This window comes from Cottoperca gobio, chromosome 7 (assembly GCF_900634415.1).
Source record: "Cottoperca gobio chromosome 7, fCotGob3.1, whole genome shotgun sequence".
Taxonomy (NCBI): domain Eukaryota; kingdom Metazoa; phylum Chordata; class Actinopteri; order Perciformes; family Bovichtidae; genus Cottoperca; species Cottoperca gobio.
In genome coordinates this window covers 12,588,861-12,602,246 of record NC_041361.1, presented here as the reverse complement: position 1 = coordinate 12,602,246, position 13,386 = coordinate 12,588,861, and the positions used below count along the sequence as shown (strand labels likewise).

At 37.8% G+C, this 13,386-nt stretch overlaps 3 protein-coding genes across 3 annotated transcripts; 1 reads left to right on the top strand and 2 right to left on the bottom strand.

The window, feature by feature from the left end:
- Positions 1-1,134: 1,134 nt before the first annotated feature.
- On the bottom strand, positions 1,135-3,152 carry rbp7a (retinol binding protein 7a, cellular). Its single transcript, XM_029436661.1, has 4 exons — positions 3,062-3,152; positions 2,334-2,512; positions 1,890-1,991; positions 1,135-1,662 (listed from the first exon to the last, which is right to left on the bottom strand). Exons 1-4 carry the CDS (start codon positions 3,132-3,134, stop codon positions 1,603-1,605), a joined length of 414 nt encoding a protein of 137 aa, XP_029292521.1. The 5' UTR covers positions 3,135-3,152; the 3' UTR covers positions 1,135-1,602.
- Positions 3,153-4,680: 1,528 nt separating this feature from the next.
- nmnat1 (nicotinamide nucleotide adenylyltransferase 1) lies at positions 4,681-9,500 on the bottom strand. Its single transcript, XM_029436660.1, has 5 exons — positions 9,429-9,500; positions 8,717-8,856; positions 7,766-7,949; positions 6,445-6,566; positions 4,681-5,670 (listed from the first exon to the last, which is right to left on the bottom strand). The coding sequence occupies exons 2-5, from the start codon at positions 8,829-8,831 to the stop codon at positions 5,270-5,272; spliced, it is 822 nt and encodes a 273-aa protein (XP_029292520.1). The 5' UTR covers positions 8,832-8,856; positions 9,429-9,500; the 3' UTR covers positions 4,681-5,269.
- Positions 9,501-9,566: 66 nt separating this feature from the next.
- Positions 9,567-13,262, top strand: lzic (leucine zipper and CTNNBIP1 domain containing). Its single transcript, XM_029435924.1, has 7 exons — positions 9,567-9,754; positions 10,357-10,478; positions 10,632-10,767; positions 10,919-11,017; positions 11,152-11,247; positions 11,419-11,500; positions 11,874-13,262. Exons 2-7 carry the CDS (start codon positions 10,378-10,380, stop codon positions 11,927-11,929), a joined length of 570 nt encoding a protein of 189 aa, XP_029291784.1. The 5' UTR covers positions 9,567-9,754; positions 10,357-10,377; the 3' UTR covers positions 11,930-13,262.
- Positions 13,263-13,386: the final 124 nt, after the last annotated feature.

Here is a 13,386-nt window from a genome sequence, read left to right as displayed (position 1 = left end):
TTTTCTTAAACAATAAACAGCACATATTGTATGTAGGCCTATTCATTAAACTCAGTGTGCATTAACAGTCAGTGTGGCATAACAAGGTCACTACAAAGAGGTTTTTTTGGACCTCTGGTGTTGGGAGGCTAGTACCAGTCAAGGCACCAGTAGCTACAGATGGCAGATTATCTACATTCAGTGTATTCAGAGTATTATCAGCAAAGGGTACAAAAAATGTCCCTGTCAGTGTTTTACTATTATGACGTTTCTAGATTAATATCACTGCTGCATTGTTGTGTATGTTGCATGTCACTGCTGTAGATGTTTAAGGTTGTGCTAATTTGAACTCCTTTATACAGCCTACAGTTGGGTAGCTTAAACTACTGCAATGCCTCATATTCTATAAGATCATCATATGTTTGTAGCCTTGTCACTGTTCTGTGAGGACCACGTATCTCTAAAAAGTCTACTTTTCATGAGATCAGAGATACAACCCTGTTTTCATCTTTGTGATGATACATTTTGATCCAAGAGAGTTCTTTCAATAGTTTATTTATCTTGTGTTTTTTCTCAATTTTCTCAACCCATAAAGGGACACTCCATCCTTCAGTTTATCCCAAACATTCAATATCACCAAATTTGGTGACTTGGCTTTCACTGGACAGGAAGGATGAAAACTGTAATCTGAAAAAGTAAGTAAACGTACAATATGTGCCTCTAAGATGAAATGGAGTAGACTATAAAGTTGCATAACATCGAAATATTCAAGTAAAATACAAATACGTCAAATTCGTACTTAAGTACATTACTTGAGTAAATGTACTTTGTTACATTCCACCACTGTATACAGCCCCATTGTATTATATTACAGATTATTATAACACAGTTCCTGCCTCGACCATCACCAGTGGGATGAATAATAACACAGGCCAGACCTATGAGTGAGAGGACCTGATAGCATACAATCAGAAAGATGCGTTTGTTTATTTTACAGAGGATGGAATGTCAAAAACAAACGATTAAATAACAAAATATGCCACTTTAGATTTCAAAAACCCATTTTATTATACAAAATTCATATACAACTGTAATCCACATATCCTACAACTCACTTTCTGTTGTACATCAGGTATTAATGTATCTACAAGAATGAGGAATTTCCAAATAGTTCAGCCAAATGTCAGATGGCCAGCCCAAGCCAATGCAAAGAAAATCTGGCATTTCAAATTCGTCTCACCAGACAAAAGAGATTTGAAGGAAAGAAAAAGTTTGCACTAAACAGAGCCTGTATTGAGTCTTAAGCCATCTTAAAGGAGCAAAAAACAGGCTTGATGCAAAGTATTTTTCATTTTACCTGAGGCCGAACACCACTTAGCTAGAGACCAGTGTAGACAGAAGTATCGTACAAACAATAATGCAGTGATGCCATCTAGTGGTGTAAATCCATACCCTGACAGGAAAGACATTTACTCCTGAACTGAGCATTGAAGTCAGATTACAAAAGAAATACCACTTGATTTATAGTGTGTTTTTGTTATTCAGGGTTTAGAGTTGTGTATTTAACACACGAGTCCTTTCAACACAAAGTTACTTCTCCAGAAAATCAACTTTCATTCCATATCACTCGTTCACATTCTTCTTAAAAACCTGCTTGCAGACTTCTCCTTCACAGTACAGCTCCTGAGGGTAGGTCACACAAATGTTTATTTATTATGCTGTTAAGGGGAGACACTACAGAGGAATAGGGTAACATTTTTAAGTTAAAATGTTATGTTTAAATATGCAAATGAGGCATTATCTAGTGCTAACCTTTGGTGAATAAAAGCAAAATAGCCCAAACTCTGAAACTTGAACATTGCATAAAAAAACGTTTTTTTTGCCTGTATTGTTTAGTGTATTGTTCTTACCAGATGTAGCTTGTCATCTTCAATCCAGTGAGCCCAGCCCCGGTTTTTCTTCTCTCCAGTCTGTTCACACACCAGTTTATTTCCCTCCCATGTCACCAGTGACTGCACAGAGGACAGAGAAGAAGAGAGAGTGGAAATTAAACCGTAGAACAGGTTTAGCAGTCCGTTTAAAATGCTTTGGTAGCCAGCAGAACATGAACATATAATCACAATGTCCAGGTTCGATTCCTGCCTCGGGAACTTTGTTACATGTAGTACCCCTCCCTCTCTCTCTCCCCCCCATCAATTCCACACTGTCCTCAATCAAATAAAGGTGAACATGCCAAAAAAATATCTAAACACACAGACACACAGACACACAGACACACATGATCTACAAACCACTTGGAATCTTTATGCTTACTTTAACTTTGAACACACAATTCATCAGCCATTTATCTTCACCTTGACATTTCTGTTGTCCAGTCCTTTGGTAAACTCCTTAAACTCCTCACCCACTCTGAGGGAGATGGTGTAGTTTTTGATCTTGCTGACAGTTTTGATGGTGTACTGGTCCCCCTGTTGCTCAATCACCTTCCTCATCTTCACCTTCAGAGCAATCTTTCGTAAGCAAGGGCTGATACCTGGAATGTTAGAGGAAGTGTTTTCCTTAAGTAAACAGAGTACAAATCTGGGGCATGAACTCACCAACGGACTACAAACACACACACACTATCTCCCTCACACAGTCCCATGCATACCATAAATAGCACTGTTACAAAAGCACAAAATTTAATGTGGCAAAGTATTTCACTTAATGCTCTATTCAATGGCTGCTGCATAAACAAAAACACGTTACAGACAGAAAACACAGGAGACAAAAACTAAAAGGAAGGAATCTGCCTTCCAATTATTATTTTTTTTTGGATTTAAAAACATTTAACAAGATTAGTTTTCTCAAACCAAGAAATAGAAATGCCGAAATCTCAATTAATTGAATTGAATTTACTGATTATTTGATAGGGACACATACAATACACATAGAGAATTGTACAACAATTATCCAATGCAGTGTATCACAGCATTTATAGCTTCTGCTAACTTCCAATGTCGTACCTAGAAGGGCCTTTAAAATAACAAATAATAAACCTTTTCACAGACTTCAAAGTTAAATTATGTGGTACATTTTTTACCCAGTGCTGTCATGTAGCCCTCCAAGTTGTCATTGCTGATGAGGTCCCATGTACCATAGAGGCTGGCTGGCATTTTGATGACCTTTTTGTATTCCTTCTTTCCTCCTGAGACGTGTGTGTATGAGTAGTAATGAAAAGCAGACTGTGCTGTTTTGTGAGAGACCTGGAGGTGTAAAGGTAGGTGTGCCTTCACCTCATTCCCTGTCACCTGAGGACCATGTGAGGGTGAGGGAGGTGCACTCCTCAGTGCCAGTGTGAAGAAGGGGCAGACATGTCAGACTGGTCTCACCACACAGTTCACTTCATAATTTGCATCAGATGTCGCACATTAATTGCAACACAAGGAAACATATGTTGACCTTAAAGTGGTAATCCTTTAGATATGAATCCTGCTTGATGTAGTATTTCTATTTGAGTGAAATAATGGAATTTTACTTCAAGTTTTCAGTATTGTTTGCATAGTTCCATTTATTTGTGAGTATTATAAGTACAGCATTTTCCCAGGAATGTCAGCACAGACTCCCAGATTGTAATACTGCAAATATATAAATATTGCAATACTTTCATCAGTGGGCCAAAGGCTCTATCACCATTGTGTTACTTCCTTCGACGATCGTGACTTTTATTTAAATGAAAATCTTTAAGATTGATTTAATATTTGTAAGAAGGTAAAATGAATTATGATCCTTCTTATTTGGTATTGTTTGCACTTTATCCCATCACAATACAAGAAACTGTTTAAATATAGTAATTGAAACGCTTTCTGTATTAAAACTTTATCCACACAAAATCAATCCCTTATACGGATAAGCACAATGCTAAAATACCTAATATTCATATTTAAATGAAATTATTTCCCAGGTTTCTTTTTTGTTGTTGTTGAGGTTAGAAATATCTGTGTAAGACAAGTCCTATTTTTTAGTTTTACCGATCTGAAACATCCCCTGGCTTCAAACACCTGCTGTTTTTATGAAGATGACCTCCTACCTTTGGTAAAATGACACACCTATCTGAGCAATGAGGAAAATAATACAGACATTTGTAATTATGTTGTGCTGGCAGGCAGTTGGAAAACAATTGACACACCTTCTGTGTTCAGTAAAACACACAAAGCTTGTCTAAACATTAAGATAGTTCTTCCTCCTCGTGACTTCATAGAAGCAGCACGTCAACCGCTCACATGTAATGCGGGAAACTTTGTCAAGGTCGTTTCCCACCCATGACTCTCCATGTGAATAATCTCACAGACATGAACTGTTTAATAAGATGAACATGAGTTTGTGACGTTATGAGAACCAACCTCAATCTTAACCCAGTTAACAGTTTGAATACTATATACTATAGTTTTTTAAGGCAATCTTATACCGTTAATCCAACAATAAAAAAGCACCAACTCACTGCTTTCCCAATGAGTCTTTAGTTGGCTGCATTTTGGTATTTCAGCCATTATTTTCTGTCAGTGATAAAAACCTGAAAGATAAATTAACCCCTGATGCCAAACAAGATTTTAATCCAACAGAGAAGGTGTTGCTTTGGAACTTCCTTTAAGTGAGGATGATAAGAGTTTCTTATCTGTGTGACGATAGCGTCGTGATTCGTACAAACGAAAAGCCCCCGAGGTGGAAAACAAAGAGGGTTGTTTATTCTTTTTCAAACCAATACAAATCAAATCTGCAGCACTAGCAAGTAAACATGTTGAAAGCACATTACCTGATTTTGCCTGAGGAAGTGAATGAACAAATCCTGCTCTAGGTACACAAAATGTGATGAGTTGAGAGAGTATGCTGAAGCATGGAGCTAAAGCAAGTAAACAGATTAAAATAATGTCATGGAATACCAGACACACTGTATGATGACTACTTCACAAAAGTATGAATCCCTAATTCAATAACCACGCACCAGATGTATTTTCTACAGTAGCAATGATTAAGATGACCTCCCAGCCAGTTGCTCAGTTATTGTTTTTGACTATTGTACTTTTCCACGCACACAAGCTAAATGAATTGTTACTGAATCACTTCACTCAGTAAAGTCTATGCAGATTTATCTTCTTTAAAAAACCCACCCATTACTAGAAAAGACTGTACTGTAGCTCACCAGTAGGCACGGGTGGAAGTCTGAATTGCATATAAATAGTTTTAGATTCATAGTGAACATACAGCACTTAGTGTAGACAGCTTATCACTCTTTCTGCCGCAGTAAACATCCTCAGCTTGAGGAGCCCCCCGTGTATTTCTGGAGGGGTGCGAGAACCACGTCTGCATTTTTCTGCTCGCTCTCAGTGCTGTAGAGGCCGTGCACATGTATGTAATCAACCACGCCTTCTGGCAGCAGGTACCTGACGCTCCGACCTCGACGCAGCGACCGGCGCACGTGAGTGGCTGAGATCTCATTGGTCACCCACTCGCGGACCACGTGGATGTTCTTGCGATACTTCCACAGCATGTCTGATTGGTGAATGAACTTGTCGGGGTCACTGGCGCTGCGGGAGATGCAAACCAAACCGTAGTGGCCCACAATCTCAGCGACGTCCTCCTGCTTCCACAGGTTGGGGACCCCGAAGGACTCCAGGACATCGGCCCCACACAGCAACATTAGCTGAGGGCTGTCTGAGCATCAAGACAGACATACAAATAAGATTTATTTTGATAAACTCTTTAGATTACTCTGTGCTTTAATCAGAAAATAAACATCAAACAATAAAAGCAAATAAAAAGTGAGAGTGAGAACATAAAACGCACAATGGGATAATCAAACACAGCATATTAAAACAGATGTAGTCTGTCTTATATCATTTCTTTGTTTAGTTATGATGGAGGCCATTGACACAGTTTTTCCACGAGAGTTCTGTTTTTCTTTGCCCTCTCCCGGTTTTCTCTCGGGGTCACACTTCTCCCAATTCATAACATTTTTTCCCACTTTTTTCCTTTTTGCCTATCACAAGCTGTTTCTGGCGCTGTACAGTGTGTATAAGCCCTACGACTCTTAGACCCTAAGTCTACTGTTTTAAATTTAAATGAAATGTTGTTTCAGTGTTTCACTTATTATTGTCTAAAAGTTACCAGAATGCAGGAAGTAAAGTCTTCAGAAACTCAAATTGACAGTTGTCACTAGTGTGAAGAATAAAAGTATAAAACCACGTAGTATATGTGTCACTGCTGCACTGAGGCTGTCTTACATCTTTCCCGTCTTTACTGTAGGTGATGTGATTGGGTGTCACCCATCACACACCCCGATACCATTGTCCCCTGTAATGAGTTAAACTGAATAAAATGAAGCATGAATACAGTGGGGGCAGGATCAGACTCGTCTGGAATGAGTAATAGGAAAAGGGAGAAGTTGAAAAGAACAATATTTAAGTTACACAATCGTACTTGGCCTACCTCTCCTTTTGTGACGAGATGAACCCTCATAATTCTCCTCTATGCGTCTCTTTTTTGCGTACTTTACTGTGTCGACATCATCGGTGTTCTGTTCTGCCTCAAGCATTTCGTCATAGTGATGCCTAAGTGGATACAGACAAAATTAATTATTTGGACTTTATCCAAGTTTTAATTTCTCGTTTGGACTGAAAGGTTCTGGTGATTCAGTGATTCATATGAATAATTATCTTGCCAGCAAGTCAGAACCTGTTCGATGAGCTTCAAGTTTTCAAGATGATGACAGTGCGGTTTTTCTAAACGTATCTATGCAACTAAAACTGTCCAATTCTATTACGACATAGTTCCTTTTCACAATCTGGAACTGTATTGCCACATTGTGGTAGAAACTTGTCAGCAGTGTCAACATTTTATCAGCTCAAGCATTTGCTTTTAGAGACAAATGTTTAAAAAAACAAAAAGCTGTTTAGAACAATACAGATGCAATTCAAAAAACAATAAAATATCTAAAAAATACATGTCTGCAAGAGTTTTATGAAAAGGTAAAACTTGAGCAACACTTGAGAATAACTTTGTTTGGTCTAACAATAAAGTTGTTCTACAAGTGTTGCTTCTTCCCTTCTCCATGCACCTTGGAAGTAGGTGAAATCCCTATTCTGCTTCTGCAAGATTTTATGTCAATTATTTTGTCATTTTTTGGGCCATAATGAGCAATAATAACACATATCAGGTCTGAGTTTGATTTAAAGCCTTAACTTTTAAATGCATGTGTGATAATGGATTTAGAGACGGATCATTCTATTCCTCTTGGTGTAAAATACATAAATGCAGTTTTCTACCTCCGAGTAACAGAAAGCTTCAAGAGTGCTACATTTACGGAGCAAAAATAAACCCTGTGCGACACTGAACATTAAAAAGTTGTCATCATACTGCAAGAGTTGTATGCACTGCATGTAGGAACAGCACAGATGACATGATACAAGTATTACAATAATGTCAGCCGACATCACTAAGACACTACTTACTGCCACCATTCATCACTTGTATTTAACGATAACAACGAACACTAAACTGCTAGCGGCGCTGCTTTTAAATCCTTAGTCATTACAATGTTGATAAGAAATTTGATGAGTGGGCGTGGAGTGACGAAGAACAATTACAGTAATACAGAAAACATCAAGCAAGGAAACTCTGATTGAGGATATTGAAATGTCTGAGATGTCATGTCTTAAGATTCTTTGGTAGATTTCCTTATACTTATATAAGAGCACAGGTAGTAAGCACAGGCTCTGCCAATAACAAGGCTTAAGAATTGACAACTTACCGAACGACTTTGGATGTCTCCACCCAATCTGGCTGCAAGCTCTCCCAGGCATCTACAGTGATCCAGTCTGAGTTATCTGTGGACAATCTGGCCATCTCCATGCGGTGGTGTGCCTCAATCAAACCCTTCTTCTTATAGGCATCACCCACCGGAGAGAGGATGCCTTTCACCACCCTGTACTGACCTGAGACATTAAAGAAGTGGTGTGAACACATGGTGTACAGTAATGGCACAGCAGATGCAGTAAACCGCTCATTTGTTTTAGCTACACATGAGTCTAAATTCATATGATGATAGGGCTGAACAATTTGGTAAACAAATATCTTATTGCGATTATTTTTGACTGATTTTGAAATTGCAATATATTCAAGATATTGGAGGGAATGATTGTATTTGCATAATTATTCTCTTTTTAATTGAAAATATATAAAAAATCATGGTGTGATGTTTTGCGAGTATCTTTAACAAACAAAGATTGTTTTCTTCTTATGTCTGTAGATATGATTTGTGGGCCAGAACATCTCTGCAGCCCCACAATACTTAACTCAAAATGGGATTTTGACACATAGTTTGCCTTAAACAAATATTGCACTAGTACATATTGTGATTTTGATAAAATCCTAATTAATTGTTTAGCCCTCTATGATTAATTAAAAGGAATAATGTTAGATAATTTGCTGACTCAAATAACGATTTAACTGATGTTCTTGCCTCTAGTGGAAATTAGCAATGGTGAAATATAACCAGGTATTGTACTCAAGTGCTGTACTTGTGTACAATTTTGAGGTACTTGAGGTATTTCCATTTGCTTCTACTTAATACCTTTTTTTCAACTATTTTGAGAGGGACATGATGTAGTTTTTACTCCACTTCATTTGTTTGACTGCTATAGTTACTCGTTACTTTACACATAAATAAAAACAGTTTGTAAAATGATTCATTTCACTCAACCTGTGTCCTCCAGATAATCCCGAGCCAGTTCAAACATCCTCAGGTGCATGTTGGTGATGGGGTTGAAGGACCCGCAGGACAGCAGGACCACTTTGGTTATATTCTGGCCGTCCATGCCTCATACTAGGGATGTGTTTACACTACAACAGCACATATGGAGAAGAAAACAAAGAATGCTGGATCACATGTATGATCCATTTTCAATAACAACCAATTATGAATATCAGACCAAAACAAATTAGGACAAAAGATGCAAAGATCAACTTCAAATTTAATTCTGTGTAGAAAATTACTAAAAGGGTCAATTGCTGATACTATTTTAAAATGGTATTCTGAGTTGAAGTCTCCCAATGTTTTGGGTTTAAAAACCAGACTAACTGTTCTGTTATCACAATTTATATCCAACAAATTGACATCACCACCTTTTCGAGAAGGCAAGGCAGGTTTAATAAAAAAAGGGTCATTCTGTATCCGCTAGAGTAAATGACTATGTGATAAGAGTTACAAAACGAAACTATGTTGTGAAGTTAGCTTAGCTTAATTTCACGTTAGCGCTGCCATTAAATCGTTAGCTTCATATGTAACCAAGCAACAACGCGAGCTTGCCAGTTGGTACAGGTGCTCAAGCAAACTTGTCATGACAACACAGGAGGCGTTTGTTTTCTAACAGACACAGAGAGAGATACATTATATTAATATTCATCGTACTAACAGGAGAAACAGAGATACAGCTGGGTTGCAGTAATGTGACAACTGCTTCCTGTATGGACGTTGAAAATAAATCTGATTGGACAGAATTGACCAAGAAGAAGAGAGCCGCACCCACACTGCTGAGCTGCGTTCACGATCACAAATCCACAGACACCAACAAACGCCTTGATAAACACTACATATGTTGTAACCCTTCTAGCAAGTGTTTTTTCCCCTGAGGAAGTCCAATTGAATTATTTAATTGATTGTGTTGTATATTCTTCAAGCTGGTGCAAATATTTAACTCCTCGCACGACTGATTCACAACTGTTTACAAAGAGAGTTCCGGTGAGATGTTTTCTTTTAGCATGCTAGCTAGCTATTCAGCTAACTAAACAACAAAGTGTTTTATATTTATATATATATGTATGTATATGTATAGCACGGCTTGAGCTTCTAGCAAATAGGTCAATCCACAGCTTGACAGTATAGTTGACGTCTCCCTAAATATTGAACAGTTTTGTTGTCATGATAACTCCAACAACACCAATCAACACATTCTGATCAAATCTAAATATCATACTAGGTTGACTTTAAGTTGTCTGTCTCTATGTTCCCATGGCACGTGTGTATCTTGATATAAACTAACATTGTAAGCGATAGGTAAGGGCTGTTGGTAACAATCAATATAAGATATCGATATCAATGTCAACAGTCAAGAAAAATGTCTTGTCTGCAATTTTGAGGAGTATAACACCAGTAAGTTAAAAGCTGTGGGTCATTTCAACACATTGACCAAGAAAAACATACATTGCTGAGAATGAATGTGTTATATTAAGAGGATATTGAGCTCGGGCACATATACATGTTACCATTGTGCCATACTTTGGTAATAACTCCCAGTAAGTTTCACTTATGTTGACTGTTTTATTGTGTTTCTCCATATGTAGGAAATAGGATTTTAACTGAGCATGGCTTCTCGCGGGAAATCAGAAACTGGAAAACTGAGGCAAAACATGGAAGAGCAACTTGACAGACTGATGCAGCAGCTGCAGGATCTAGAGGAGTGCAGGTGCATTATAGATACATTCATGAAATCATTTAAATTCACTAAAGGCTGTTAAAGCTAGCAAGTAATGATCTAGTGGTCTTTGCCAGAAAGTACTTCTTCTACACACCTTCCTGTGTCTATGTTAGTTTCTCATCCTCTCTTTGATTGTTCCAGAGAAGAACTGGATGAGGAAGAGTATGAGGAGACAAAAAAGGAAACCTTGGAACAGTTGAGTGAATTCAACGACTCCCTGAAGAAGATCATGACAGGAGACATGACACTTGTGGATGAACTCAGTGGAATGCAGCTGGTATGGACGATCAATAGATGATGTGCAACTACTGTGTAATAAGGGTGACTTAAAGAGGTTACAGTTTATACAACTAGTAGCTTAAAATAATCCAGTTTAAACAGTGAGTTGTGAAGTGTTACAATGTTGTCAATGTTTATGTCTTTACCAGGCAACCCAGGCTGCCATCAGCCAAGCTTTCAAAACTCCAGAGGTGATCCGACTCTTTGCTAAGAAGCAGCCGGGACAGCTGCGAACCCGACTCGCAGAGGTTTGCACTGATTGTTGTGTTTGTTTAATGCACAGTTGTATATGTTTCATCCAACTGCTCAATCACTCCATAGTGTTTATCCGTTTGTCTCTTGGTCTGAAAATTGCCGTACTAGTGTGTGATATTCTGCACAGATGGACCGAGATGTCATGGTGGGGAAACTGTCGCGGGATGTGTACACGCAGCAGAAAATGGAAATCCTCACAGCCTTGAGAAAACTTGGAGAGAAGGTGAGGAACGCTCACAGAAGAGATGTGATGTTTTTCCATGGGTGATTCAGAGACTTGTGCTCATGAGTCCACACAACTTATTTTAGTCATGTAGCGGTCTATAGAGAGACAGACCAGTTGCTAAATTATGCTTAAACATGATGCTTTTTTTGGGTTTGTGTTTCTGGACAGCTCACTTCGGAGGATGACGCATTTCTCATCGAAAATGCTACAGCTACTCTGAGCCAGTTTGAAAAAGTGACAGCAAACTTAGGTGAGAATAAACTTGTGATATAACCAAAGTTTTCTATCTACACTATAATTCAGAACACTTATATTACACTGATAATGCACATCATTGTATATATTGTTTTTGTATATATATATATGTCTTTATCGTTAATACAATTTAGTGCTATTTTTATATAATTGGTTCTATTATTTCCTATTTTATTGTTTCTATTCTAATTGAAATATTTTGAATATGTCTTTATACATGTTCTGTGTGTGTAGTGTGGAGGAGGCTACAACTACATTTCCTTGTGCAATCCTGTACGAGACAATAATAAATCCTTAACATGCTTAACCATAGAAGTTTATGTATGAACATTCAGATTTTATTTACCTTGTTTTACCTTCTCTTTCAGGCTCCGAAGACAAAATTATGGCTTTAGCTAGCTCTGGTGTGAAAACCAAAGCGTAGTAATTCTACAAAATGTTTATGTTTTAAAAAATGTGCCAATTTATCATCGATTCTGTAAATAATCAATGCACTTCTAGGTGTTGCTATGTATCCTAATACGTTTTTAACAGTATTGTTTTATACTCCTCAACCTTTGTAAATGTCTTTTATTTGTCCAGAGGTGTACAAATGTGTTATCGGTACAATCATGTGACTTTGTGGGATATGAAGACATGTACATGAATGTAAAAGAGTCCAGGCAGTGCAAGAGAAAGACTCTGCTGTGATTTGTGCTGTAATTCTTACTGGGTTGCTGAGTTGTTTTTAAGATTGTTGATTTCCTGCACGAGTGCTTCAAATATTCAAGATGTAATTTTATTCTAACTAAACTGTGCTGTTCACAGGGATTTGGACAAAATAACAGAAATACCACACGGAAAAGAACTTTGAAGTAACTTAAGTACACATTACAAAGACAGTAACACTAGTAAGTCAATGTGTATGCAGTACCCATAAAGTATATGTAGTATGCAGGAGGGACTCCACAATACGCAGCAGGGTGTCAGCTCAAACATATCTGACAATCACAAAGAACTTATAATTGTTAAATGACTCAAAAATAATTGACAACACATTCAAAATATGATATTGACAAAGAGGATGGCAGTAACGAGTCACATGGCAGGAATAGATGTAAACGTGGCAGAATAAGTATTACATACAACTGTGGCCTCTTCTCAAGATTGAAATCCGTCCGTCTCAATAAAATACACTCCTTATAAGCCTGCGTGGTTACTGCATTCATCCAGTGCAAACATAGTATGATGCATAACTCTGTGAAATCAGCACCAATCTGGACTGAAAAAATATGATCAGATGAGTCTTTGGCCAGTTTGTCTGCAATGTGATTAGAAATCCACCGGGTGGATTAGTCGCCATCTGTTAAACATTAACGGTCTCTGTGGATGTTTAACAGCCAGTGAACATGTACATTTACAGTACCAGATGCAGCCTGCGCTAAATGTTCATGCAAACCTCACTCTGCAAAATGATCCCCAGTGTTACAAACAAAGGATGAGCGGATGAATATTTGAGAATATGCCAGGACTACACTTTGTTAGCTTCTAGATATCTGTATGTTGTCTAGTGTTTCCATTATTTTGTCCACCCTCTATGAACTCATTGATTATTAAGCATTATAAACTGCAGTTACACATTTGCAGTAATCAACTTCAATATTGCTTTGTTTTTCTATTTGACTCATTGAACCTATTTAAATGTTTACAGCATCATGATTGATATTCAGCTTTGAAGCCGTTTCTTTGAATGTGAGTAAAATAAAAAATCAACGGTGTTTGTATTATTTATTTATTATTTCCGCCAAGGGGTTATGTTTTCGGTTCGGTGTGTTTGTCTGAAGTCAGCAAGATGACGGAAAAAATGCTGGAGCGATTTGAAACTTGGTGTAAGGGTGTGGC

Excerpts from the sequence above, each read along its gene's own strand:
- rbp7a (XM_029436661.1), bottom strand. The coding sequence starts at position 3,134 with ATGCCAGCCAGCCTCTATGGTACATGGGACCTCATCAGCAATGACAAC. Across the intron at positions 1,992-2,333 it reads TGGACAACAGAAATGTCAAG|TCACTGGTGACATGGGAGGG; the intron begins GTGAAGATAAAT and ends TCCTCTGTGCAG. Across the intron at positions 1,663-1,889 it reads AAGATGACAAGCTACATCTG|GAGCTGTACTGTGAAGGAGA; the intron begins GTAAGAACAATA and ends ACCTACCCTCAG.
- nmnat1 (XM_029436660.1), bottom strand. The coding sequence starts at position 8,831 with ATGGACGGCCAGAATATAACCAAAGTGGTCCTGCTGTCCTGCGGGTCC. Across the intron at positions 6,567-7,765 it reads GAGACATCCAAAGTCGTTCG|GCATCACTATGACGAAATGC; the intron begins GTAAGTTGTCAA and ends GTATCCACTTAG. Across the intron at positions 5,671-6,444 it reads ATCTCGTCACAAAAGGAGAG|ACAGCCCTCAGCTAATGTTG; the intron begins GTAGGCCAAGTA and ends CTTGATGCTCAG.
- lzic (XM_029435924.1), top strand. The coding sequence starts at position 10,378 with ATGGCTTCTCGCGGGAAATCAGAAACTGGAAAACTGAGGCAAAACATG. Across the intron at positions 10,768-10,918 it reads AACTCAGTGGAATGCAGCTG|GCAACCCAGGCTGCCATCAG; the intron begins GTATGGACGATC and ends TGTCTTTACCAG. Across the intron at positions 11,501-11,873 it reads AAAAGTGACAGCAAACTTAG|GCTCCGAAGACAAAATTATG; the intron begins GTGAGAATAAAC and ends CTTCTCTTTCAG.